We start from the raw sequence: 27,561 nt of genomic DNA, 5'->3' as shown, positions 1-27,561 counted from the left end.
TCAGGTTTCCCAAACTTGGGTCTCCCTCTGTTTTGGACTACAGTTCCCATCATCCCTGACCACTGGTCCTGCTAGGTAGGGATGATGGGAACTGTAGTCCAAAACAGCTGGAAACTGAGGTTTTGGGGAACCCTGCTCTAGATGTTGGTAGACTTCAACTCCCATCAGGTTGATCCAGGATGGTCAGGATGTAGTCCAACAACACTAGGAGGGTCAGAGGTGCCCCATCTCTGGGTTAAAGAAAGGTAAAGGGACCCCTGACCATTAGGTCCAGTTGTGGCCAACTGTGGGGTTGCAGCGCTCATCTCGCTTTATTGGCCAAGGGAGCTGCTGTACAGCTTTCGGGTCATGTGGACAGCATGACTAAGCCACTTCTGGCAAACCAGAGCAGTGCATGGAAACACTGTTTACCTTCCTGCCGGAGCGGTACCTATTTATCTACTTGCACTTTGACATGCTTTTGAACTACTATGTTGGCAGGAGCTGGGACCGAGCAACAGGAGCTCACCCCGTCGCGGGGATTCAAACCGCCGACCTTCTGATCGGCAAGTCCTATGCTCTGTGATTTAACCCACGGCGCCACCCGTGCACCTATCTCTGGGTTAGGACAGTCTAAAAAACTGAATGAAACTTTGTAGATAAAACATCTTTGGAAAAATATTAATTCAGACTGAATAAAAATGTTTCTTACTCTTAATTGGGAAGGAGAAAAGCTTTAGCATACCAGCAGAACCCGACACTGTGATATTTTAATCTTTCCCTATCGACAAGCTTAACATCTGCATTACATAATCCTCCTACAGAGAAACCAGAAGGTGTTTTCAGGCTCATTAAGTGCTCGGTAGCAGCTGTATAGTAGATTCCTGCCCCCCACCCTCTTTTCACTTAGTTCCCTCCATGTTCTTCTATATTTGGTCATTATAAAGTAAATGAATTAAAACAATTAAAATTCATCTATAAGCTTAAAACTTGCCATATAATTTGAAATTCAGTTTGCTCATGAACAAAGTATTCCTATTCCCACTAAGAGAAATAAAGAGACAAAACTACATATATATATATATATATATATATGCATGCAAAATAATAATAATAAAAAATGAATTTTCCAGATACAGTAACAATTGTTTAAGGAATAGTACACATACCTTTGGCATCAGCAATTTAGTTGCATTTTTGTGAATAATACTTATAAATTAATTTCAGTTTGACAGTAGCAAGTGTTTCAGGAACAATGCACTTTTTTTTTTTAACCAACCATTTAACATTATCCTGATGACCTGCAGACTAAGTTGTGGTGGCCTGACATTATCCTCTTTGGATGAGAAAGTAATAATATTTACAATTTAATCACATGCATGTCAAGACTTTTGAAACTAAAGACTTTTGTAACATTGCCATCTTAAAATTCATGACTTTCTAAAAAGTTCCTGGAAGTCCATCCAGATTCTGAAACCCCGACAGAATACAAGGCCAGGCTAAATTTCAAGATGTCTGCTATATTTTTAAAAATGAATATAAATCTCCACATTTTACTAGCAGAATGTTTTATGAGTTCATTTTAATTAAATTATTGATATCATTACAAAATGCATGCATTTCCATAAAAGCTTTTTTATTGAATCTATTTTAACACAACTATTAGGAAAATTTAATTATTTAAAATGATTGTGTCTAGTTCCTAGATTAAATAAAAGCTGTATTTTCTTTTTTTATTACATTATTTTTATTTATTCTTTTCATTGCATTGACAGGTATAAATGACTTCAGCTACCTACATACAAATTGTTTTGAACTATCCATATATGTTGGCTGTGATAAATATCCCCACGAAAGTGAATTACCTGAAGAGTGGGAAAATAACAGGGAGTCCCTTATTGTTTTCATGGAGCAGGTATGAAATAAGAACACTTGGGCTGATTCAAAACTGGTTTTGTTCCAAGTTTTCTTTAATTGGGGTGTTTTACATCTGGTTACCACAACACTGTTTTCCATTACTTGCCTATGAGTTTATCAAGGGGGAGAACAGAATGCAAAGTCTTTCCAAAGACACTGGCAGTTGAGTCAAAATCTGGGTCATGCTCCACTAACTCAGAACAGAAAGGTATACATCTGGCACATCACGTTCCGAAAAGTCAAAACAAATTACTTCCGTGGGGCCTGCCCCGTGAAACTTGAGGTTGTGTCCAGTGATGTGCAAATGGAGCTCCACTCATGCAATGGGAATTCCACTTCCTCTCCACTCCCGGTGTGTCCCCAGAATCAGCTTCAGAGCATATTTAGAAGGTGTTCGGAGGCTGCAGGGTTGAGGAGAAAGTTACATTGCACAAGCAGAAGTCTGATACGTGAGCAAGATGGCAGCACTGGATCCAAGACTTAGAGCTTTCAACGTTGCTTTTGAAAAACATGCGCCACCATTTCCCTATCTTAGAACAGAAATAACTGGTAATGTATGTGTCTCTTTCTGAGAGAAGTAGACAGAGACATACGTACATGTCAGAAATAGACATACGTACATGTTGCCATCTCCATGAATCTCATGCCACCGGAACATGTTTCTAAATGTAAACAAAATACAGGGTCTTTGATTTTCTCCTTATGCTATTAAATGTGGATTTGGATGAGATGCAAAGTACATTTGGATAAACAATGACTGCTGAAAATTCTGTGAGACTCTACGCACCTATGCATGTGTCCTCGGCATTAACTTTGCCTTCCTCTTTTTCTACACATCAGCAACTCTTTCCCCCACTTGACGTATCTGCACTGCTTTTATCTTTTCTGCCCATCTACACGTAACCCTCACCCTTCTTATATAAATGATACAAATACCCATGGCCACCAGGTGCACAGGTCATGTTGTGTGCTTGGATTATTTAATGCAATCTTGCTAGAGCCATCTCCTATCCATCCGACAGCTCAAGAGGCCATGGGAAGATCTTGAACGATATGCGTATCATGCAAACCTAGTCGCTGTGTGCAAGTGCTAAATGCTTTGTGGCATTTCACCTGCCATAAAGAGTGGTCGTGTCATGCCATGTGAGATCTCCAGGGGAGGAGGACTGTGTGAAAGAAGGACACACTGTCTTTTGGGTCATGGTACCAAGGCTGTGGAACAACTTGCCTATCACGTTCCATCTGAGCCCTTCGCTGAAGGTTTTAAAACAAAGCTTTTATGGGCATTCAAGGTGAGGTAATTCCTTGCTATGGGAGGAGTTTAGGAACATAGGAAGTTGGCTTACATCAAGTCATTCCATTGGCAGCAGCTCTTTGGGATTTCGGTTGGGGATGGGCCTTCCCAGCCCTACTGGGAGATGCCATGGATTGTATCTGAGAGCTTCTGCATGCAAAGCAATTGCTCTGCTTCTGAGCTATGGTCTTTTTTCAAGTTTGTGTGTGTTTGTGCTAAATACACTTTTGGGAATGATTTTTATGTGCTTTAGTAGATATCATTTTAATAACATTTGTAGGGTTTAAGGTGTCATATTTTGAAGGAGAAAAAAGCATAAACACACGCAGTCAATAAATACCAACTGAATACATCCCACAAGATCCATGTCATGTTTGATGCTGGAAATATGGCACCACCCAATACTGATAGAAAATGATCTCATTCATAAACTTACAGTAAAATATCATTCATGGGCACCTCTGACATTCATCACTTTACTTGTTTCTTGTTTCTAAGAGCATATGTTTCTTTTCAGGCTTGTGGCCTGACGTGAATTACATAGTTTTGGAACAGCATATATATCATGCAAAAATACCATTCTCTATGATTTAGCTGACATCATTTGGTTCATCATGACTGCCATGTCTTCTCTTTTTCTGTCAATGCCTAATTTTTCACTTCCATGTACTTGCTTCTACTGACAGGTGCACCGAGGCATTAAAGGCATGGTGAGGGATCTACATGGCAAGGGGATTCCAAATGCTATTATTTCTGTAGAAGGCGTTAACCACGACATTCGCACAGGTAATTGCATGCCTCTGTGTCAGAAGAGAAGGGCTGGAAGGAGGGCTGGAACACACAATGCCAAGTTAATTAGCTGGCAACTTTATTAATGAGGCACTTTGTTGAGTTGAGCATGGGCTTTGGTACAACATCTGCACAGCATTATTGTGGTCTAAATTTGTCATGTTGGTGGAGCTGCCCACTTAACATCACAATGGGGGGAGGTATTGGTTTATTCTAGTTCCTATTTTTGTTATGGATTTTGTTTTGTTTTTATCTTGTATTTTTATGTTGGGAACCACCCTGAGAACTTTGGATGAAGGGTGGTATACAATTATTATTATTATTATTATTATTATTATTATTATTATTACCTTGCCCATTTGACTGGGTTGCCCCAACCACTCCGGGCAGCTTCCAACATAATAAAAGCACAGCAAAACATCAAACATCAAAGAACAAGGATTCCTGCAGATGTGTTCAGAAAGTGGTGTAGTTGTTAATCTCTTTTACATCTGATTGGGAAGCTGGTGGGTGCCAGTGCTGAGAAGGCCCTCTGTCTGGTTCCCTGTAACTTCACTTCTTCCAGTGAGAGAACCACCTGAATACCCTTGGAGCTTGACCTCAGTGTCTGGGCAGAATGATGTGGGTGGAGACACTCCAGGTATACAGGGCCAAGGCTGCTGCATGATGGACCCATATTTTATGCCATATGGCATAAAATAACTTGTCTAAGTATGCATGTCAGTTATCTACTGTCTTGAAAAATCAGGTTTTGCTTGTTTGTTGTTGTTTTAAAAAATGAAGCATATCTTTACAGTGCAATCCTATGCATGTCTACTCAGAAGTAGAACCCATTGAATTCAGTGAACAGCAAAACCAGGCTTTCTTGACACCCTACTTTGGACAATGTATAGCTTGTGACACCATAGCAAGGGAAGAAGTCAAGCATTCCCTGAGGCAGCCTATATTTACAGTTGCTATGTATATCACTATCTCAGAAGCATCACTGTTGCCCAGAAAGCAAAGTCTCTTCCTGAAGCCCAGACTAGAAAAATAAAAGAGGGCAGGATAACTGACCTACTGAGAGGAATTGGGGGTGGAGGCAGAATGTTTGCCAGTTGCTGCAGATCAAAAAAATACCTAGAATATTTTCCAAGTGGAAGACTGACATGTGCCTCCAGTTTTAATCTGGAAACAAAACCCCTGTGCTTCAGGTATCAAATATTTGGGCAAGCTTTGTTTGGAATGTTTACCTGCTTGCTGTGTGCCATTCTTAAGCAAATAGGTTTTGAGGGTCAGTATGAAAAGTGAGGTGAGCTGAATACCAATCAGCCTGCTCTGTGTGTTCTATTGCATTTCAACAATTTAGTATAATTTGCCAAGGTCTTTCAGGTTCACTGCTATAGTATAGATGGTTTAGTCTCAACTCTCAGCTGCTCACAGGAAGTGGTGGAGAAGTTACCCTGGATATTTGCTGGTTAAAGGTACCCCTGCCCGTTTTTCGGGCCAGTTGTGTCCAACTCTAGGGTTGTGCACCCATCTCATTTAAGAGGCCAGGGGCCAGCGCTGTCCGGAGACACTTCCGGGTCACGTGGGCAGCGTGACGAAACTGCTCTGGCGAGCCGGCACCAGCGCAGCACACAGAAACACCATTTACCTTCCCGCTATAAAGCGGTACCTATTTATCTACTTGCACTTAGGGGTGCTTTCGAACTGCTAGGTGGGCAGGAGCTGGGACCGAACGACGGGAGCTCACCCCGCTGCGGGGATTCGTACCGCCGATGATAGGATCGGCAAGTCCTAGGCACTGAGGTTTTACCCACAGCACCACCCACGTCCCCATTTGCTGGTTAGGTTAGGCTTAAGCTTTTTGTGTGTGTGTGTGTGTGCTACTCATGACCCACTTATCTTCTGGGGCACAATTCATATCCTCTTAAATATGAGCAGAACCAGCCCAACAATGATCAACATGCATTCCATTAATGTAACTTGTCTTTTTAGTATAGTATTTCAGGGCATTGTAAGTTACCCACGGGCAAGACAAATAATAGTAACGGTGTCATTTTGCATTAGTGTGAAAACAGGGAGCTGTTTTGTGTATTTATGTTTTTATGTTGCATTACATGCTCAGAAACATGGAGAAAGGCTCTCAGCGGGCTACAGGTAATCTGCGGGAGAAGTCACTGCCTTCACAGGGAATAACCCAGATTCAGCATGTTGACAATACTTCAAAACAAAGTGCAGGCAATTTACCTTTCGAAATGCCCTGCATCGTGCAAGAAATGTCAACTGCAAGAGACTTTCTACATTCTTCATAGGAACTGTTTATAGGAAACTTGAAAATATGTTCAAATATTTGCCTACCTCTTTCCCTTGTAAGCTAGTATTTTGATGGCAACCCCTCCAGAAGAAGTGCAGCTTGTATTAAGTGTTGGGAGAAAAGGCAGCTCAGTAGTAGTGAACTTGACTTTTATGCAGAATGTCAAAGGTTTGATCCCTGGCGTCTTCAGATAGGGACTGGAGAAAAAGTTGTGGCCTAAAACCATGGAAAGCCACTGCCAGACTGTAGACAATACTGAGATAGCTGAACCCACGGTCGGACCCAGTATAAGGTAGCTTCCTGTGTTCCTATTATGCACTTAGAAAAATAAAGGAGACTCTGCAGGATGCACAGATTAGGTCCTCATACGCAATAATTTATCTTATTTTCTAACAGTTAACATTCTCTTATACCGCAAAGCTCATGGTAGTTAAATCATGCATATACTGTACTAACTCCACCCCAAAAGAACCCCCGTGTGTGTATGTGTGTTGCTGTGATCCACAACAGGTTCCCAGCCTGCTAATTAGCAGCCCAATTCACAATATTTAGATTTCAGCCAATTGAGTCTCATTGGAATCAATGGGTTTGAAACAAAATTTAATCATACGCTTTCGTTTCCCAGGCAGAAGAATCACTATTGTGGAAGGATAGAATGAGACATAAACACTGTAATGGTGGCTATGTTCACATCAGTGACTTAAAACACAGCAAAGTCCTCCCCCCCCCCTGCTGAATTTCAAGCTGCATTTGCATGGTGTTGTTTACATCAAAGAGGGGGCAGGGAAGTCTTCTCCTGATGCACCTGACCTTTTTGGCTTCCCTGCCCCTGCAACTTCGACTGGAACTGTTGCAAACCTAGGTGGACTGGTGCGAAATATAGACTGGACTCCCCAGCATTACAAATTGGAAACAATAAATTGAATAACTCAAGCCTATATAACTAGAACATGAAAATGGTAGCTAAATCCCCAAGGTTACAAGCGACAAGTCTTGGAGATAATTAAGTTTTTTCCTATACCAATCCCCAAATCCCCATCCTAGAGCAGTAATTTCACGTGCAAGGATGGATAAGCTCCTTGATACTAAATAGAAAGATGGAAGTTAAGGCCAAACAAAAATGTATCACAATATTTATTCTTTCCTTCTTCAACAGCAAGCGATGGAGATTATTGGCGCCTTCTAAACCCTGGAGAATACGTCGTCACTGCAAAAGCGGAGGGCTATACTGCTGCCACCAAAAACTGTGCTGTGGGTTATGACATGGGTGCGACCCGGTGTGACTTCACCATCAGCAAAACCAACTTGGCCCGAATCAAAGAGATCATGGAGAAATTTGGGAAACAGCCCATTAGTCTGTCACTTCGGCGGAACAGACAGCGAGCAAGGCAGAGGCGCCAGCAGTATAGACAACTTTCTACAGTGTAACAAATTATGCTATCATGCTCTGCATCTAAACTGAGACCTACTCCCGTAGTAGAATGTAATATCAACCCTGTGTGACAGTATTCTAATTAGGGATCTTTTATTATAGAATATCTTGGGATTCCACTACTTAATGTTAGATTTATATTATCATCTGAAAAATGTGGAATAAAATATTGTCTTCTAAAAAGATCTGATGCGTAACAATTGCATGTGGCACCGGTATTCTCTGACCCAGAGGAGAGGCTTTATAACCAGAAGAAATTCCACACATACACAACCTCAGACCATGTACTTCCTTGAAACCATGAACTAAAGATTCTGTGAATACAAGGATTGGGTTTGGGGTTGGAAATGAGACTTCAAGATTCAGCACTGAAATACTTTTAAGCTGGGAGACAAAATTCAGATTCTGTCCAAGATACTATCTGTGGCACCTGTTCTGTCATTAATCCAACAAACAAAATGCAAAAGTGAACAAAGATGTCTAAAGCAAAATGGTGCCCATTTTTCATGGAGGAATGAAACATTAGATCGGGGTGGGTTCTTTCAAGAGTTATTTCAGATACCACCTTTGTGGTGCCAGATCAGTCCAACTTGGGGCCATGTTGGAACAGATTTCAGCATGATTTCATGAAGGCAACAGCTTGGTGGGCAAATAGCTCTGCAAAAGTGACCACTGAGCTTCACCTCTTACCCATCACCAGTCACCATATTGTTGTTGAATATTTAACAAATGCACCACCCTTGCAAATGTGTTAAAAGTGACCTTAATATTTGGTCTCACTATAAAGTTAACATCATCTTTAAACTAGTGTTCCATATTCTTGCTACTTCCAGGTTCACTGGACAAGTGAGAGGGAGAAATCTTTAGCAGATAGAATACCAGGGAAACTTCCATTCTCTAACATTAATAGTAGCTTGAGTATCCTCCTAGTGATTTGCAGGACATAAACAAGTTAAAATGATTGAAAAGCAGGCTTCTTTATAGTTAGATTGTGATGGGCCAGAAAGATGAGGAGGTTTGGAGCACAGCAACTGGGCTCTGAATCAAGACATCGCTGCCATGAACTCAACAGGTGAGCTTAGAAAATTGATTCTTTTTCATCTCTGCGTCACACCTGCAACACAGAAATAACAGTATTTACCTGCCTTGCAGAGATATAAGGATAATGTATGTGAAAATGGTGTGTTGCTACTGTCTTTATAAATGAATGAGATCAGCTTGTAAAACAACCAACCAGTCAGTACTGGACATTTTCTTCAACTTGTGTAACTTGATGTAAGCTTGTATCAGTTATATAGGGTTTGAACATTATTATGCCATTCAATGGCAAAACCTCAACTCTTCTCTTATGTCTGAAAATAAGCCAGTTGTGGTGTCACATATAGAATCATGCATGACAACAAGACTTTACTGAGCCCTCCTAAGTACAGTGGTACCTCGGGTTAAGAACTTAATTCATTCTGGAGGTCCATTCTTAACCTGAAACTGTTCTTAACCTGAGGTACCACTTTAGCTAATGGGGCCTCCCGCTGCTGCTGCGCCCCCTCCGTGTAATTTCTGTTCTCATTCTGAAGCCAAGTTCTTAACCCGAGGTACTATTTCTGGGTTAGCGGAGTCTGTAACCTGAAGCGTCTGTAACCTGAAGCATCTGTAACCCAAGGTACTACTGTACACTGTTTGTTAACCGTTATGATTTTTAATTGCAGTGGTTGTCTTACTCAGTATATACTTGTGAGACGTGTAAAAAAATAATAATGATTGTCTCAGTCACATTCAGAACTAAAGAAAATAAAACTGCTGCAAGTAGGAAATTGACAGTGGATGTGCAACATACTTGTTATATTCAATTTATTAACACTAACCAACATATCCTCTGTGATGAACAGAAGCCACAAAATGTGCAGAGTGACTAAGTCTCATTAAAAGCAAGCAGCACGTACATTCCAACCACTGCAAATCTTCACGCTGCAGCCAACTGATGATAGTGCTTGCTTACAGGTAATGAGGCTGAAGAATGTGTGCATGTATGTCATAGGATCACAAAATTGTAGAGGTGGAAGGGATCCTAAGGGGCATCTATTCCAACCCCTCGCGGTGCAGGAATCTCAACGAAAGCATCTATGACAGATGAGCATCCAACCTCTGCTGTGTGTATGTGTGCATCAAGATACCAGCACAAAGCATTGATTATGAAGGGCACATATATGCAAATTCCATTTCTTTCCCTTTAGATTACAAGGAAACCGGAAGCTTAAAAAAGGATTGTCTTCCCTTTCATATATTACTGCATGGTGAACATACCTTATACCAGGTGAGTATTTTTGTCAATCAACACCAATGTTGTCTGCTGCTGACTAGTTGTGGCTTTGCAGGACTTCACATCACCAGCTACCTACTCCTTTTAACTGAAGATACCAGGGATTGAATCTAGAACCAGTGCTGGATATAGGGTTGTGTGGGGAAGGGGGTACAAAATTGAGAAGATCCATAATGGAGAAAATCCATTTGGGTTGCCAAATTTTAGCCTTGCTCAGGGCACCATATTACCGAAGGTTACCAAACTACACCCCTGCTGGGACCTTGTGTATGTGCTGGACCACTGAGTGATGATGCCATCCCCAAAGGGTTATCTTTATACAAAATAACTGTGCTCTCCATAATGGATGGCATCTATTAGGGCTGTGAATTGGGATCCAAGATCCCAAATGAAATCAGACAGGTTTGGGTCAATCCATGGGTTGGCTGGAGCAGGTTGAGACAGCCTTGGATCACAGCAGGTCCACCTGGGGAGATCTTCTCCCCCAGCCTTCTCAACAACTCATTATATGCATGAAACTTCCCCTAGTCCCACTGACTTCTCACTGGGGTTGCCGGCTTTTCAACTGGCATCCATAGCTGTGCCTTTAATGAGAGTGTAACATAAACCCCTGGCCACATCAGGGTACTATCAAGCACTGTTCCTACCTCCTGGTCAGTTGTCAATCCTAACTTCCAGTAGTGCATAGAGTGAAAATGTTCCCATCACCCCATATCTCTCTCCCTAAGCCCTCTGCTTATCGGAGAAAGCATGCTCACATGACTGACACAGAGCAGAACTGCCACCTTCTAAGGAGGCAGCAGGACAGAAAAAATGGTGGGTTGCTAAGGAACAGCCAGCATGCTCTCCCAGAAGACTGTTCATGATGGCTTAATTTTAATCTCTCCTCTAACAACCAAGTAGCAAGTGGCATGTCCTGTGAACCAGAAGAGATTTGGCACAGGAGGAGCAGATAGAGAAACTGCTGGGCACTGACCAATGAATTGCAGAAGATTGGAATGGTTGTTGTGGTAATTAAACATGTGGTCAGAAATGGGAAGTACATCTCTCTCCCCCCCCCCCCCCAATTTGACTGCATGACTGTGCAAATCCCTCAAATTTGTTTGGGTCTTGGATCTCTCCTGCATCACCATTATTATTTATTAAATTTGTATATCGCCCTTCATCCGAAGATCACAGCACAGTTCACAACTGAAAAAACAAACAAATGGGAATACAAAATACATAATAAAATAAAAACAAGCCGATAAACCCACTCCCACAAGCACATTTAAAAGGACATAGAATGATAATCATCCAAAAGCCTGGTTATAGAGAAACATTTTCTCCTGGCACCTAAAGATATGTAATGAAGGTGCCAGAATTTCCAGAATTTCCCAGACATACCCAGAATACTGCAGTTGGAAGCAGTGTCCTGTTGGAAATCAGCAAAATGTTTTGGAAAATCCAGATGTATGGCAACCCATGTCGGTAATGTCGCTTTGGCCGTCCCCCACCCCCACCCTCAATAGCTGAAAAACATAATTTTTTGTAATTTTGCCAAGAAAGCTCAACAACATCTGTGTCTGGATTTTCATTTCTTGGGATATGGCAACCCTAATGTAGACCAAAGCATGGAGTTTAAATCTTTTAAGTACAATGCTGTCTCATGAAGTACCCATGTGGGTAGGCGCTTTTTGTGTAGTTTTTGTCATATATGAATCATTCTGAAGCCCTGGCAGAATAAGACAATGCTTTTGTTAAATGGATCTCAGTTCTCAGGATTAGGGACTTAAGGCACAGTCTTGTTCTGAACATAATGTAAATTATTGTATTGATATTTCATGAAAAGGCTGGAATCTGGAATAGGATTGTTCCACTTTGCTTTGACACAGCAAGAGAGTTTCTGAGCAATAAAACTGTGCCCAGAGGCAGTGAATCCATCACGTTTAATGCAATCTTGTGGCGGTTCAGCTATGAGACAAAAATTCAAAATGTCCAAAGACTTGCTCTCATTCAGGCATATACTTCGTCACCTGAACTGACTAGCATTTGTCAGGATGTATTATTGCTTGACGTCACTCTAGGTTTTGAATTAGATATTTATAGAAGAGTGTGGCGTGCGAATTTTGATTTATCTACAAGTGGCTGCTTAATCCACTTCTGCTTGTTGCTCTGATCTGCTAGAATGGCTAGATCTACTGTGAATCTGTTGACGGCTCTTGCTGAAGGAAAGGTATGTTTCCGTTGTGTAAATCTAAGGCTGTTTTCAGTTTTACCTCATCCGCTGACTCAAGAAGCAGGGGGAATTGAAAACTGGGACTCTAGAGGATGACACCTTATTTACACTAATGGGTGAACTTTCAATTATTATTTTTACTGAAAGTGGCATCCCTTTTGCTACGTAGGCCAAACCTCAGAGGCTCTTTCAATTTTTCACCTCACAAAAGGGGCCTTTTCCTCCTTTCCTTACTCCTACGTACAAAATAAGTCCATATTTGCTCTCTCTGCCTAGTGCCACTTTGTGGAGTACTTTAGAACAACTTTCTGATGGTAAGAGTGGAACAGACTACTTTGGAAGGTAGTGGACTTTCATGCACTGGAGCTTTTTAAACAGAGGTTGAATGACCACCTGTCAGGGATTATTTAGCTGTGATTCCTGCATTGCAGGGGGTTGGACTAGATGACCCTTTGGTCCCTTTCCAACCATACATTTCTGTGATTCTATTATAAGAAGCAATGCAAATACAATAAAAACCATCCAGCATCCAGCCCAATGCACCACAATTTCTACAACAATTTTCAAGTGATCTATGGTAAAAAAAATCTTTAGAAGCTGGCTCATGAGTGCACATAAAATTCCTCCCTAGCCCCATCAGCCAAGTCGTGCAGTGTCTAGAGGATCACTGAGTGCTGGGAGGGGTGCAGAGAGCACAACTGGATGCCTTCATCTGCCACAACTGCAGCAAAACATGTCTCTCACCTATCGGTCTCTACAGCCACAGCAGGTACTGTAGCTCTTCAACAGTTTGACTTCAGCCCTGAAGGAGCCGTTTACCATTGCCTCCCAAAACTGATGGATGGCAAGCAAAGCCCCACCAACCAGTGGTGCTAACCTTTGTCCATAGAAATGACAAACATGGTTGGGCGGAGAAGTCAATTTCTCCAGTCCTGGAGTTCTAGATAAGGCCAGTAGTGGACAGCATGGTGGGGCGGTGGGACTTACCTGACCTCCAGGCGGCTGAATTTCTGCTGCTTATGGGGAAAGAGAGGGGAGGGGATGGGCATTGGTGCGGTTAGCACAGTGCAAACACAGCAGCAGAAACACTGGTTGGGCTCCACTTGTGTGTGTGCACTTCGCTGACCTCCCTACCAACTTGGTCCTCTGCTTCTTCTCAGTAAGCGGCAGCAATTCTGTGCCCTGGAGGTCAGGTGAGGGCAGCCCCATCACACCATCTGCTACTAGGTAAGGCCTCAATGATAGCCTGGGAGTGAATCTTAAGGAAGAAGTTGCATCCACTCCAGTGTCTCACCCCTAGAGGCCTTCCGGCACAGCCAATTTGCTCTGGAGGAGAGGTATGACTTGCCAACAGATACCCTAGTTCATCACCAGCAGCGCCAGGGGCAGGATTATCTCCTCGCTCTTTTCCTCAACTGCCTCCCATGGTGAACACAATAAGGAACCCTTGGAAAGCCAGGACCAATGGTTTGATGTAAGTCAAGAAGTTCAGTTTGTGAATATGCTTAAACCCCAGGCATTAAAGTCAAATTATCTGTAAAGTACTTAACATTCCAATTTTTAAAGTGGAATATTCCTTTCAAATTGCCAGTAATTTCCAGAATCTTTTTCTGTGGATGAATTGCCTGCATTTTATTCCTGCACTTTGATTGCATACATTAAGCTCTGATTCAAAACAGATCTGCTATATTTGCAGGTGATCTAGATTCAAGAATAGGGTTTGAGAATCAGTTAATGTGAACTGCCAGTGTAAAGACTATAGGGAATCCACAAAGCATTTAGATGTGACCGCTGTGGCATCTCGTCTACTCTTGCTTACGTTGTTATGCTTCATTAAACCCATCAGTATACTTGGAGCCAATAGGTTTGAGTGAGTCATAGGAAGCCTGAGGTATTATATAATTGGAATGTGCTGTGTTCTTCTCTTAATTGAATTTTTTTGCTGAGAATAAACAATATTTGTACTTCTAATACAGTCCTGGGAAAACATTTTTTATATAATTGCATCAGGATCAGAACTAATCAACTCAGATTTAATGAGAAGCACAGTAAGTCTTTTGTGGAGAAATTTGCATATTTGAACCCACCTGAACCCTAGGCATTTGGAAGCAGTGACACTTACTTCCTAGTAAACATGTTTTGCACTGGGAAGGACTGATCCTGAAGAGAGCATACCAAGTGTTCATGGAACAGAAGATTTAGGCACTGGCCCCACCCCCCATTTCCTTGTCTTTATCCAACCTTCCCTTAGCTGTGATTCCTCCATTGCAGGCAGTTGAGGTAGCCCTTGAGGTCCCTTCCAACTCTACAATTATACGACTTCATATTGTGTGGAAAAATATGAAGGAAGATTCTAACAGTTTGTGGGAACACACATAGAAGCCTCCCCACAATTGGAAATCCTGCATTATCAGGCTTACTTGTGGGAGTCCTGAAAGTACATTCACTCAAATGCACCCCTTCAGATCTTCCTAGTTGGGGGTAGAACAGGCAGTGGGGATATTTGGGGCAGGGCTGGCTTTCATTACCCCTCACCCTCTGTTCACGGTGAAGATACATTGACTTGTGGCCAATGCTGGTCTTACTCAGAGTAGGCCCATTGAAGTTTAGAGGCATGGTCTAGATGGGCTACCTTCCCTGGTTGATAAGCCCCATCTGCCACTCACTTACCTCCACAGCACATGCAGACCATTGGACCTACTATTGGTTTCGTCTGCTCAATCTGCCAGAGCATATCTTTGCATGCAGGGGAAGTCCTTAACTCAACGAGGGCTTGACACCCATCGGCTCTCCTCACCTGGTTTAGTCGTTCAGTCGAAGCAGTTCCTGGGTGTGGCCGCTGTTGCATGGTAACAGCTTCTAGGAGCCACAGGTAGGAGCTGAGTGCAGGGTAAGTGGAATAGGGGCAGTGCTCTTGGGCCCATAAAATTATCACAAGTAGATGAAACTTAATTAAAAGCAAATGGTGTTTGTGGTTTGGCCAACAAGCAGTATATTCATAAAGCAACAGTGATATTTCATGTTCAGTGATGTAAAGGACAATGGGATGATAATAACCTGAATCTTTGTTTCTCAAAAATGACAAGTGGGTAATGGGTATTTTTCTCTCTCAGTTATTACTTATGCTGAATGTTGCAGAACATCTAGGCAGTCTGATGGTGACTTACATCTTACTTGACACCTGGTTATCTGAAACTTCCTGTTAGATGTGGTAAAGAAACTATCCAACTATGAGATACAGGTGGAAATTGCCACTGTTAATTAAGTCAGTAGCTAAAATAATTAATGCGCTGTGTGAAATATGAAATAGATTATGAAAAAAATCCTTCTTCATCCATGCCTAAATATAAACTCCCAACACTTCCTTTTCCACAGAATAAAAATGTAATCAGGGACAAAACTGTTGATTGTATGAAAAGAGCTATTATCTGGGAAGACAAAATGACTGCACAACTAGAGTAGATATTGCTTATTCCGTATATTAAACAAGAAAAATATCAAGGATTTTTCCCCCCAGTGGCATGTGGAATAAACATGTTGCAAACAAATGTCAGGGCTGTATTTTATATATATATAAAACAGACAACAGTTACACTGGGGAAATATAACTTTAAACATTATTTTCTCAATAAACCTTGATGTATCGCTTCTTGGATTTCATCATGGCGACCTCACTTTACTGCAAGGCTGGGGAATCTGCATCAGCTAAGAAAATGGGGCAGGGATGAGATCATGTGACAGGCTGGGCTTTTGGTGAGTGAGGTCCAAAGGAAGAAGAGAGGATTTTCAGCAAGGTGGTAAATGGTTTGGGTGAGGTGATAAGACAGGTTCTTTTGGGTGAGGTATCAAGGGAGGGAGGTTTGGTCAGGCATAAAGGGAGACAGGTAAGCAAGGGGTTGGTGGGTAGATGGGGTTGGCGAGTGAACAGGGGCAGCAGCTGTAGTGTAATAATACTATGTGCCCCTGCATAATCTCTCCTTTTCAGATGTGGGTGAAGCTGGTAGGCAAAGTTGGAGGTGTGGCCAGAAGGTGCAGTCTTCCTCCCCCTCCATGCGCACTGTGCGCAGTGAAGCAACATGCAAGGCTAACGTACTCTGCTAGTTATTCGCAGATAACAAATCTCCATTCAAAGAGGGGAAACAGAAGATGTTGCAGATATTAGCGACTTGGCAAAAGCAAGGCTCTTCCCTCACCTCTGCCATCATTGGGAAGTGAAAAGTATGGCTTCGACAGCAGCGTTGCTATCTCTGATTTGTGGACTATTGTGCATTGAGAAACACAGCAGATAATCAGAAATAACTGCTAAGAGGTTATAACCAAAACATCCTGGAATGACCTGTTTGCATAGCTGTCTCTAAATCATGATTACTGAAACTAAACTCAAGCCTATATTGGGCTTAAATGAAATTGCATTGGCCAGAATGATCAGAACGCAACTAGTCAATACAGCATTGTGAAATGGTTGTCATTGGTAAATAACAGCCCTTTGTATATTGTTTGGGATACTTCATGGAAAGTAATTCATACATGAAATTAATAATGATGACAACAGCAGCAGCAGCAGTAGCAGCAGCAACAGCAACATGAAATGTGTGGTGTAAGTGTTGGCAAATCTCAAGTACAACATCTGTTTCTTCATATTTAATGTTGTATTCAGAAGTACACTTTCAGCCTGAAGAAACGTAGTCTTTATTATTAATGATACCTGAAAAGTTCATTGAAAATACAGTGGTGACCTATGCTATGTTCTAGACGAAGTCTAACATGAAATATTTTAAATCTGGGCTGTAAATTTGATCGGCTCCCTTGAAAGCCATTCCTTTACAGAGAAGCTGGGGTATGTTGCGCTGGGGTGCTTAAGCAGAGCAGTGAAGAAAAAAACCTCAGAGATGTGCACCAGTGTCAGGGATAAACCATCTTCAGTGGAAAGTTATAGAATTGCCCCATTAAGGAACTTTATTTATTCATTAATTTCTACCCCATTTTCTACAAATCTAACCAAACCAGAATGCAATATAAACAACAATAATATATTAATATACAAGAACAGGACAAATCAAACTAGAAATATATATAGCGGGAGGAGGCGCATTCACACTTTTCTTTTGCCTATGCTTTGTAGGTACAGGTCAGCACTTTGTCTGAGCCCCCCCCCTTCTTTTGGCCACACCACTTTCCCCCAAGAAAACCCACTCTTTAACACTGAATCGGAACAAACAGCAATTCAAGTTTTATGTGGTTTGCCGTTTACTCCAATTCTGTGATAGCAGGTCTTCATAGGAAAAGCACCCAAAAAGGTGATGGGCTCAGATACAGAGCTTTAAAGTGCTGACCTGTGCCTAGAATATTAAGTATAATTGTTTAATTGACACTGAAATGGAGAATGGCTAAATGTGTATTGCTAACATTGGGGTTTTTCCATGGCAGCATACTAAAGGGCTCTGAGCTTCAATAGGTTGATAATAAACTGTAAATGTTATCTGTTCTAAAACTGAATGTTTACCTTTGAACATGTGATGTGGGTATTTGGTTGCACATCTCCATTTCGAAAGGGAGCTGTCTTTACACTGTGAGAGTAAGAATGTGTAAAAGACCCTCTCCAGAGAGTGAATACAGCTCCAGGCAAAATGGAGGCTGTAAAGAGAGACAGACCTTTGCTTCTAGGTTTGTTCAAAACTATATTTTATTTCTTATAAGATGCCGAGCCTGTGCTGGACATGAACAATATATTGTACGGAATTATTTGGATGTATCTTTGATGTTTTTGTTCTGTTTTGAATGAAGTTCTGCAACTAAAGTTTTGAATAACAATTTATGGGTCTGAACAATGCTTTATTCCAGAAAGAGTCAGTTTTTATGCCTCCAGTTGCTTTAAGCTGCAATATAGAAACATGAAACAAAAGAAAGTATGTGTTTGGTTGAAATAGTCGACAGACGAGTAGCTGGTGTCATGTGGGAGGCATCTCCTCGACCAAGTCTCGGAGATGTATCTATAGGAGCTGTACACGCCATGCTTTCTCAAGCAAGGCAGCAGGGACACCTCTCTTTAGAGGACGAGGCTGATTGGCTGGGGAAAATGCCGTCTGCATTTCCTATTACCTACCTGAACCCCGGCACCACACAACAACAGGTTATGTATGAAACCCTGCCCTATTCTATACTGAGAGAATTAAGGAGAGGCTTTATATAGATATAGCATCTACCTAGCTAGCTATACAGGAAACTGTTCAGATGATACAATTCTCCTCTTGCAGGATGAAGTGGCAAAGTCCAGGTACACAATTTACCCAATTATCCACTGTCTGCGTAGTTCAGGTTCAGACGTTTATCCTCTGAATAGGAATGGAAGCAAGAGCAGGTTTGTAGCCTATTAAATAGAGAAGACACAGCAAAGGGAATTTACTGGATTTAAAAAAAAATCCTCTGTCACAGTGCTTTTTGTTGTTGTTTAGTCATTTAGTCGTGTCCGACTCTTTGTGACCCCATGGAGCAGAGCACACCAGGAACTCTTGTCTTCCACTACCTCCCGCAGTTTGCGGGAGTGCTTCTTACAAACCTGCAAAAATGTTTGTGGAGTCAGAGCAGACTCCTCCCCTCCATTCACTACCCTAACTTCTACAGCGATGCCAGTGCAATGATCTTGTGTATGTAATCATTTCCACCTCTTAGTGCCCTTTAGAAAGCCTTTGTTGCCCTGTAGAACCATGGCTTATGGGTTGTCGTTTTTTTTAAAAAAATCTCATAATTTTCTTTTCTATTGTCTACATTTGTCCACGTTGTATTTTCTTTTAGATGTCGACACCATCTGCTGCTCTGTTTCACTTTGCCTGCCTTTAGAGGGATGCAATTACCATACTCCCACTCATTTCCCCCCTTGTTCCTTTTCACTGCATGCTTAATTCTTGCGAAAGTTGATGTCTCCAGCTTGCTTAAAACCTGCAATTATTAGAAGACACCAAATGAGATCAGCAGTGATATTCCATGCTGGGCAGAGAAGAGGCTCCCCCCTCCGCCCTTTCCCCCTTTTTTTCCTTTAATGGAATAAACAAAGGCAAATGATAGCTAAAGTACTGAAAGCAAATCTCCACATCACACAACTGGAAGGAAAGGTCAATCTTCTAAAAATGAACATGCAATCAATTATTATGCAGCCTGCTCCTTCCAAGGGGTTTAAACAGGCTATTTTTATTTGTCGCTTTCAAACTTTAATTGTTAAAGATCCTGTGTCGATTTTCAAGTGGTGATTACAGGTGATTTCAGTGTTGGTTTTCTGCTTCCCTGCCCTACATTCAAAGCAAGCTCACACCACACGATGAGGTGCAGAATGCTGTCGTGTTTTATCACTAGCTTCTAATTGAAACATACAGCTCTATTTTTAGAAGGTCACAAGCGGCGGGGGGGGGGGGGGGGTTTGGCTTTCTGCAGATTGTGCGGTGAAATCCAGTGACTTTTCTGCTTTCTATAATATGGTATTGTAGGATGACCTGGAAATCTGAAAAGTGCATTTATTTCTGGGAATCCCTTTGGAATATATTTCTAAAACTGCCTTTGCCAATTAGCACCACACCATATAATGTCAAGAGTTTGGCAGCTTTTGACACCAGCATAAAGCAACAGGCAGTCTTTATATATGTAAGTTACAAAAAGCTTCACTTGTAAATTTTTGTCTATTACGCAGCTGCTCAGGACACAGATTTTCAGTCCATTGAAAAAGCAAAAGTTGGGGCCATGACAAACGTTTAAGGATCTAATATCTGTGGCATGAAAGGTGGGTTTGAAGGAATTGAAATGTGCATTCCAGACTCCCTTTTCTTTCTTGATTGCCATTGTTTATGAAGCTATCTCTCTTGGTGGCAATTTTGGTGCTACATTTTGGCAGGGATGGTTCTTAGGTATAAGCCTTCATGGATGAACCTTACAACCCCCTTTGCTCTTTCACAAGAGGCCTACATTGGCATTGGGACACACTGTCTCCTTTATAAACTGCCTCTACCCTACGCAGGTGGCGCTGTGGGTAAAAGCCTCAGCGCCTAGGGCTTGCCGATCGAAAGGTCGGTGGTTCGAATCCCTGCGGCGGGGTGCGCTCCCGTTCTTCGGTCCCAGCGCCTGCCAACCTAGCAGTTCGAAAGCACTCCCGGGTGCAAGTAGATAAATAGGGACCGCTTACTAGCGGGAAGGTAAACGGCGTTTCCGTGTGCGGCTCTGGCTTGCCAAAGCAGCGATGTCATGCTGGCCACGTGACCCGGAAGTGTCTCTGGACAGCGCTGGCCCCCGGCCTCTTGAGTGAGATGGGCGCACAACCCTAGAGTCTGTCAAGACTGGCCCGTACGGGCAGGGGTACCTTTACCTTTACCTTACCCTATGCCTGGCCTCTTCTTTTGCACTTTCATGACAAATTATAGTGTCAGAGCCATGCACAATAGTCAAACAGGAAACTCACAACATATTTCCTACCTGGATGCAGTGGGGTGATGACAGGTTGGAGCTGCACAGTTGGAGTGCTGGATTGGTACCAAGAGTGCACCTGCGCTGCCCCAACCTTATCACTGCCTAGCCTTGGCCCATCCAGGTGAGTAACAGTGACACCTCTGCTGGAATGGAGACTCCACCTCACCACACACACCACTACAGGGGATGATATCACTAACATCAAGAAGCCATTCAGATATGGGTATATGACGAAAACACAAAGTCAGTTCAAAGTGGGAGCAAGGCTTCCAGCTCTCATTCTGAACTGGCTTTGTGGTAACACTATATTGCCAGTCATTTTTGGCTACATTAAATAACAAAGCCAGTTCAGAAATAGAAGGTGTTGTTCTTCTCACTCTCAGAAGCTATTTGAAGGGAACCATGTTACGAAGACTTTTACCCTTCCTTTTAACGTACCTACATCATTTTATCTGTACACTGCCTTTCCATCGTTATATAGCCTTGCTCAAGGCAGCTTACAATATGACAAAATACATATTTACAGCATAACCAATAGTAATAAACAATAAAACATCAAAAAGAACACAACCAAATCAAACAATTTCCACACATATATCATTATAAAATCTAAAATAAAGATATTAAAAATTATAACAACAACAGCCCCCCCCCATACAAAACCCTCTAAACAAAACCCTAGCCCCAAAGCCTCAGCTTTTGCAGCTGGAGTCAGTCAGGGCTCTGCTTTCCCAACCCTAGTAGAAAAAGGCCTTCCAAATGAATTGCAGAAAGGGGTGGCTTTCAAAGGTGGTGCAAATGTTTTCAGAAAGCATCCTGACTTCAGTCTCCTCAGCCGTAATGGAAGCCTTATCTCTAAAGAGTGTATGTATACGTAGATGGATATTTAGATTGTGACCTTGCCTGGGTTTTGTCTTTTTAAAGAAACATTGCATGCTGAGCCATGTTGATGGCAAAGCCCGTCCCCCCCAATTGTGAAACTTTTTAAAACACTTGGGATGCTGAGGGCTACACTTTCAATTACCCTCTGATTTGTTTAAACTTTCAAGAGGTGAATCAGAGGCTGAAATTAAATATGTTGAAAGACCATCAACAACTGCTGGCAGATCAAGGGCTCTTGACTTAGCTTTACTGAAGTAAGTAATCATGTAAATGTGAACTGGGCTTTTATCTGTGGTGGGTGGAATTCACTGTTTTACAAAGATGCGAAAACTGCAGAATAAACAACTCGAGGTTCCTGCTAGTGTATTCTATCCAAAACAGTGTGCAGTTCAAAATTTAGGGTACAACAAAACAGAAAAATGACTTACCACAGGTTGTCTTACCCAAACCGGTGTTATTTTGGACTGTGTGCTGCATTTTCAGCAGTATTCTGTTACTGGTACCAGCTCATTCCTGTGGTACCTTTATTCTCCGGATATGTCAACCCCTACATATTCCAAAGAGACCACTTCCTATAAGGATACACTGATGAGAAATATTTACAGCTTGTGATTTTTTTTAGCCCCAACATTACAAAACCAACAATGCATTGCAACTGCGTAACATTACCGTCACCTGAAAGAAAGCCAGGTCTCATCACGGACCACTGGTGAGATCAGAAATGTACCAGGATGCTTTGAAGTACCCATGTGCATATGCTGAGGTAGGAAGAAAAAGAAACAAAGCTCTATTGAGTCTTAGAGGATATTTCCATGCACAACCTACCTGCCTCAGTAAGGTGCACCCCATTATTTTTGAAAGGAACAGTAAAAACAAGAAGGCAAAGATTTTGTTTGTCTGGAAAGTCCAGGTTGCGATTGGTGTTAACATTTTCAGTGGCAGAAAATGGTTATGCAAAAGCTACATGACACTGTGATTTTTACTGAATAGAACCTAACAAAGTGATTATGCTCAACAAGTTTTCGAGCTTCAGATTATTATAATCACACACCTAGGAGGCAGGTGTCTAAAGAGAAAGTGACTCACCAGTAGCCATAGCAAAATGACAAATGATGCCCTAAAGAGCATAATTGCACCTTTTAAAAATAAAACAAAACAATATAATGTCCCAGAAATACGCACAAGGACTGTTCAGAGTGCCTGCTGAATGCATGTGCAGCATGTGGCATAATTTCCAGGTTAACCACAGAAAAACTTTAATTAACAGTGTACATTCACAACATTTCAGAAGGAAATGGGCAACCAAAGAGCTTGGATAAATGTATTTTTCCTTCCGTAGATCTCTGGTTATCATAATTCTCACAATTTATCAATCACATTTGGATGCTGCTCTTTTAATGGAAGTCCAGGACAACCTACAGATGTTATTAATGAATACTGAAAATTAAGATAGGGTGAAAGCCTTCACCCTCCAACTGCCTATGTGAGAGATGGGTGGTACCTAGAGACAGGGCTTGCTCTGCCATGATGCTTCAGATATTATTGTCCTCACACCATCTTTCTTATCTTTTTGATGCCAAAGATGTCATCTTTGTTGTTGTTCAAGTTATGATGCTGTTCACTTCCTCTGGCATGCTCACATAAGCCCTTGCTCAGCACAGTCATATGCCAAGCAGAGCTTCAGGAGTCTAGGCACTGTCTTTACATGTGCATAGTATTCCAAGCATCCTGATGACTGCGCAAAGAGGATGAAGGTGGTCACATGTGGATAAGATCTTGTGCCCCACCATGCTAGGGTTCAACATAATGTTTAAATAAAAGGCCTGCAGTTTTGAGAGTACATTCTTTAGGACATCTGAAATCTCAAGGCTTTGCCGTTTGATCATGATCATGGCCATACATGAAGTGGCTTGACCAATCTTGAACAATTTAATTGGAAGACTTCCAAACTGTTCATTTTCAATATATTTTACCTAATTGAATCTTCTTTAATTCTCAGTCTGTCATTTGATTCTGCTTCCATTCAAAGTTGGTTTTATTCAAAGCTATGGATGTGGTTAATACAGTGTTTTTCAACCTTTTTTGGGCAAAGGCACACTTATTTCATGAAAAAAATCACGAGGCACACCACCATTAGAAAATGTTTAAAAATTTAACTCTGTGCTCGGGCGGGAAGGAAGTCGGAAGATGATGTCCTACTGTGATAGGTCCAGGCTGGAGTCTGGACCAATCACAGCCCGGACATCAGAAAAGTGGAGGCTGTCCCCCTGAGGAGCGCCAATCGGCGCCCCTGCTGGCCAAGGGTGGGGTCAAACCCCCCCATACCCAGGACACAGTCCGGCGCCCGCCTAGTGGGCGAAAATTTGAAAAACACTGGGTTAATACACATCCCCAAGTATGGCAATGGAAATGTTCACACTGTTAATGATTGCAGATGTTCATGGCTGCGAGCCTGTTTACCTAACTTGATTGGCTACATCTCCTTTCCTTTCCAGTTTGGGAAAAGTGAAAAGTTTAAAAGATCTAGCTCTCACTGGCAAAGAGAAAAATTTAAAGAGCCTTATTAAACATGGCTCTCTGTAGAGTAAAATCAAAGCTTAGCTAAAGTCCTTGCAGATTTGCCATTGCTTTCATTAGAGATTGGATTACAGCCAGATGATAGTGTGATCTGCTATGAAAAGCCAGAAGATGTAATCTTTAGCACTGAATAGAAATTAGATATAATACAGAAAAGAAAAATATCACCCCAAGGCAGAAACTGAAGAATACTTTGGAATAGCAGCTTTAATTAGGGAGGAATGGGATCCATCATAACTAAATGCATTACATGCAAATGCAAATGGGGGGGAAACCAAAACCCTCTGCAGAATTAATTTGCAAAAGCTTAAGTACGCTTTAATGATGGCATCTATATGAATATTCACCAGGAAATCCTTTGTCAGTATTGAAATTTACATAAGCGATGGCAGGTTCAGTGACAGTAATGTTTTACCAGGAAGATACAAAAGGCAAAATGAAATGAAAAGGGGAGATGTTATCTCTATGAAGTGACAGACTGAGAATTAAAGAAGATTCAATTAGGTGAAATATATTGAAAATGAACAGTTTGGAAGTCTTCCAATTAAATTGTTCAAGATTGGTCAAATCGGATGTCAGACTTCATAACAAAGCTGGAATTTGGACCTTTCCTCCCCACATCCAGAACCAGCACTCCAGTAGCAGCCTCTCTAGAACACAGTTTCTCAATGCTGGGTCCCCAGATGTTGTTGGACCACATCTCCCATCAGGGATGATGAGAGTGGTAGTGCAAGAAGAGAAACAATGAAAATCCTTGCCCATTGATATTGGGCTGGCACATTCACTGTACTCTTTTGGGAACCTGCTAGAAATAATAATAATAATAATAATAATAATAATAATAATAATAATAATGTATTTGTACCCCACCCATCTGGCTGGGTTTCCCCAGCCACTCTGGGCGGCTTCCACAAAGACCAAAAATACACTAATATGTCATACATTAAAAACTTCCCTGAACAGGGCTGCCTTTGTTCAGACAAGCCTATCCAGATATTTAGAAAGTGTAGGAAAGTTTCAATCTATACTGAATTTATCATTATTTTAACTTTTTGAAGTCTTATTGGTGTTAATTCTTCTTATTGAAATTTTTATTGTTTTACCTTTTGTAAACTGCTTTGAGGTTTTCTCACGATCAAGGGGTATATAATTTTTGTATGAAACAAACAATAAATGTATATTTTGGCAACCACCTTTTCAAGGAGCATAGGATAGCTCCCTTCACCTATTAACCCTGAATCAGCATGGTTGTGGGCCATGTGAGGATTTATTTGCGTCTTCAAAGGCCTCCTCTGTCTTCCAGTGCGGCCATTCTTTTATCATATTTCGTTAGGAAACACCTCCTGAATGTCTCTCACTTGTCAAAGCCACTTATATTTTGTGACAAGCAGAATAGTTAATATATTTTAATCCTGTTTTCCTCTCAAGCATCATTTCTGTCTGCTGACAAAGTGCTAAACATGAATAAGCTTTTGTTTACTGCCACATAATTAATTTTGATTTCCTTCCTCTAATGTTCTCTGTCGTTACAGCTTGGCTGCCAAGAAAATATGAATAAATGAAAAGAAATACAAATGGTTTTGAACTGGGGTGGGGGGATGCAGAACTGTGTGTGAGAGTGTGTCTTTGGGGTGGCGGTTAATCTATCCTTCCCTTCAGACTGATTTCCACTCAAGTTGCGCATAAATCTGATTGTTGTGCCTGAGTTTCTTTCTTAACTTATTGCACTATTCTTGACATTGCGAGCTTTGGATTTTTAAAGACTCTGGAATATTCATTAGACAGCTATATCAGTGTTCTTCAACCTTGCTTGCTCAAGATGTTGTTGGACTATAACTCCCATCATCCCTAAGCATTGGCTAAAATGGCTAGAGTTTATGAGATTTATAGTCCAATAACATCTGGAGACCCAAGTTTGGAGAACAGTGGTTTAGATGCTGCTAAGCAAAATTTGGGGGAAAGTTGGCTGCTTTCAAGAATGAGCAGCTGCCTGGGCTACCTAGATAGGGATGGGAGAAACATCATGATGAATGGATTCCTTGAGAGACATACTGGATGCATAAATTGAAAGCTTTGGCAAGAGATGTAGACATATAAACAGGTAGCAATAACAAACAGGAGGAGCATTAGGGGCCTAGGTGTGTGTGGGGGTGTGTGTGTGATCTGTTGTGGGCCCCATGCAGAGAGGTGGAACTTAAGAGGTGCCCAGTGATGCCAAGCTCTGACACCATCCCTTATCTAAATGACATGGCAAGCAGAAGCAGGAGAAGGAGACACTGGTCCTCATGGTGAGCAATCTGATGTGAATGCAACCACTCTCTCCCAGCTGCTGGTAGTGAACTCTGGTGGGGAAAAAACCTTCTTCAGTTTACACAGTATCAGAGAGCTTCATATGCCAGCCACTTTGCTTTTAGAGTTGTGACATTTGGGAGATATTTGGTGAAAGCCAGCTGTTTAGTGTTCTGCCCACAGTAATTGGAAGCTGTTTTGTTTGCTTACTACAGTGAAATGAGAAAATAAACAAAGTGTGGAAAGATGCTTGTTAACGATCTTCTCCCATAGATGCTGATGGTTCCCAAGGTGCCAGCTACCAATTAGTCATTTTGCAATTAGTCATTTCATCTACCTCAGATAGTAGCTGGAGAGGAAAATATTAACCATGCCCTCCCTTCTGCTGTCATCCCCATTTGAATTAGGTTCCCCCAGTTTAGTATTGCATTTTTTATACCAAAGGGGGAGTAAAAAAAATAAAAATAGTTCCACTTCCTGTGCCAGATCTCACACAGCAAGAGATACTCAGGAAGATGTGGTTCTCTACAGGGTGGAGAAATAAATCATAGTTCACAGTTTCAACACGTGGTGTTAGTAGAACCTGAGATAAGAGCTAAAATGAACAGGCACTATCCCTCTCGTTTTGAGTGAGAAACTAACTTTCACCCTTTTTCAGTATTTTACTCCATCCACCCCCAGAAAAATTCACCCATGAAAAATTATTATAAATGTATTACTCCACCACTTTGAAAACCACTGAAGGCACCTTAGATAGTGGGATTACAGGAGAACAAATGATCACATGAAAATGAAGGTGGGATTTTGGTCTACCACTAGTTTCCAGCCCAGAATCAACCCCCTCCCTCCCACTGAGCTGTTCTTTGCTCATGAAGGTTTTGTCTGTAGTAAACAGTGCCACATTGCCCTCCCCTGAGTCTGTATTTATTTGTGTTTATTTATTCAAAACAAAAGAGGCCAGGTTTAAGCATAGTGGCTGCTTAAAAAACAAATGTCAAGGGCTAATTATGTGCTTGATCTCACATCGAGTCTGGCCCTTAATATGACATTGGTGATGATTGCCAGTCCCCACACAGGTCTGATCTATCAATCATTTCATATTTGCAATTGTGTTCTAATG

General features: G+C 41.6%; 2 protein-coding genes across 2 annotated transcripts in view; one reads left to right on the top strand and one right to left on the bottom strand.

Moving 5' to 3' along the window:
* CPXM2 (carboxypeptidase X, M14 family member 2) overlaps positions 1-9,525 on the top strand; it is a 66,075-nt gene extending 56,550 nt beyond the window's left edge. The window contains exons 12-14 of the mRNA XM_083439628.1: positions 1,755-1,894; positions 3,877-3,976; positions 7,435-9,525. Of these exons, the coding sequence (XP_083295754.1) occupies positions 1,755-1,894; positions 3,877-3,976; positions 7,435-7,706 (512 nt within the window). The 3' untranslated portion in view covers positions 7,707-9,525. The remainder of the gene's footprint in view (positions 1-1,754; positions 1,895-3,876; positions 3,977-7,434) is intronic.
* Positions 9,526-20,350: 10,825 nt separating this feature from the next.
* The window catches only part of GPR26 (G protein-coupled receptor 26), a 38,115-nt gene continuing 30,904 nt past the window's right edge, over positions 20,351-27,561 (bottom strand). The window contains exon 4 of the transcript XR_014511332.1: positions 20,351-20,604. The gene's annotated coding sequence lies outside the window, so the exon portion shown is untranslated. The remainder of the gene's footprint in view (positions 20,605-27,561) is intronic.

The sequence above is a fragment of the Podarcis tiliguerta genome (assembly GCF_965153285.1).
Source record: "Podarcis tiliguerta genome assembly, chromosome: 5".
Taxonomy (NCBI): domain Eukaryota; kingdom Metazoa; phylum Chordata; class Lepidosauria; order Squamata; family Lacertidae; genus Podarcis; species Podarcis tiliguerta.
Note: the sequence above shows the minus strand (reverse complement) of the source record. Positions and strands in the feature narration are given on the sequence as shown.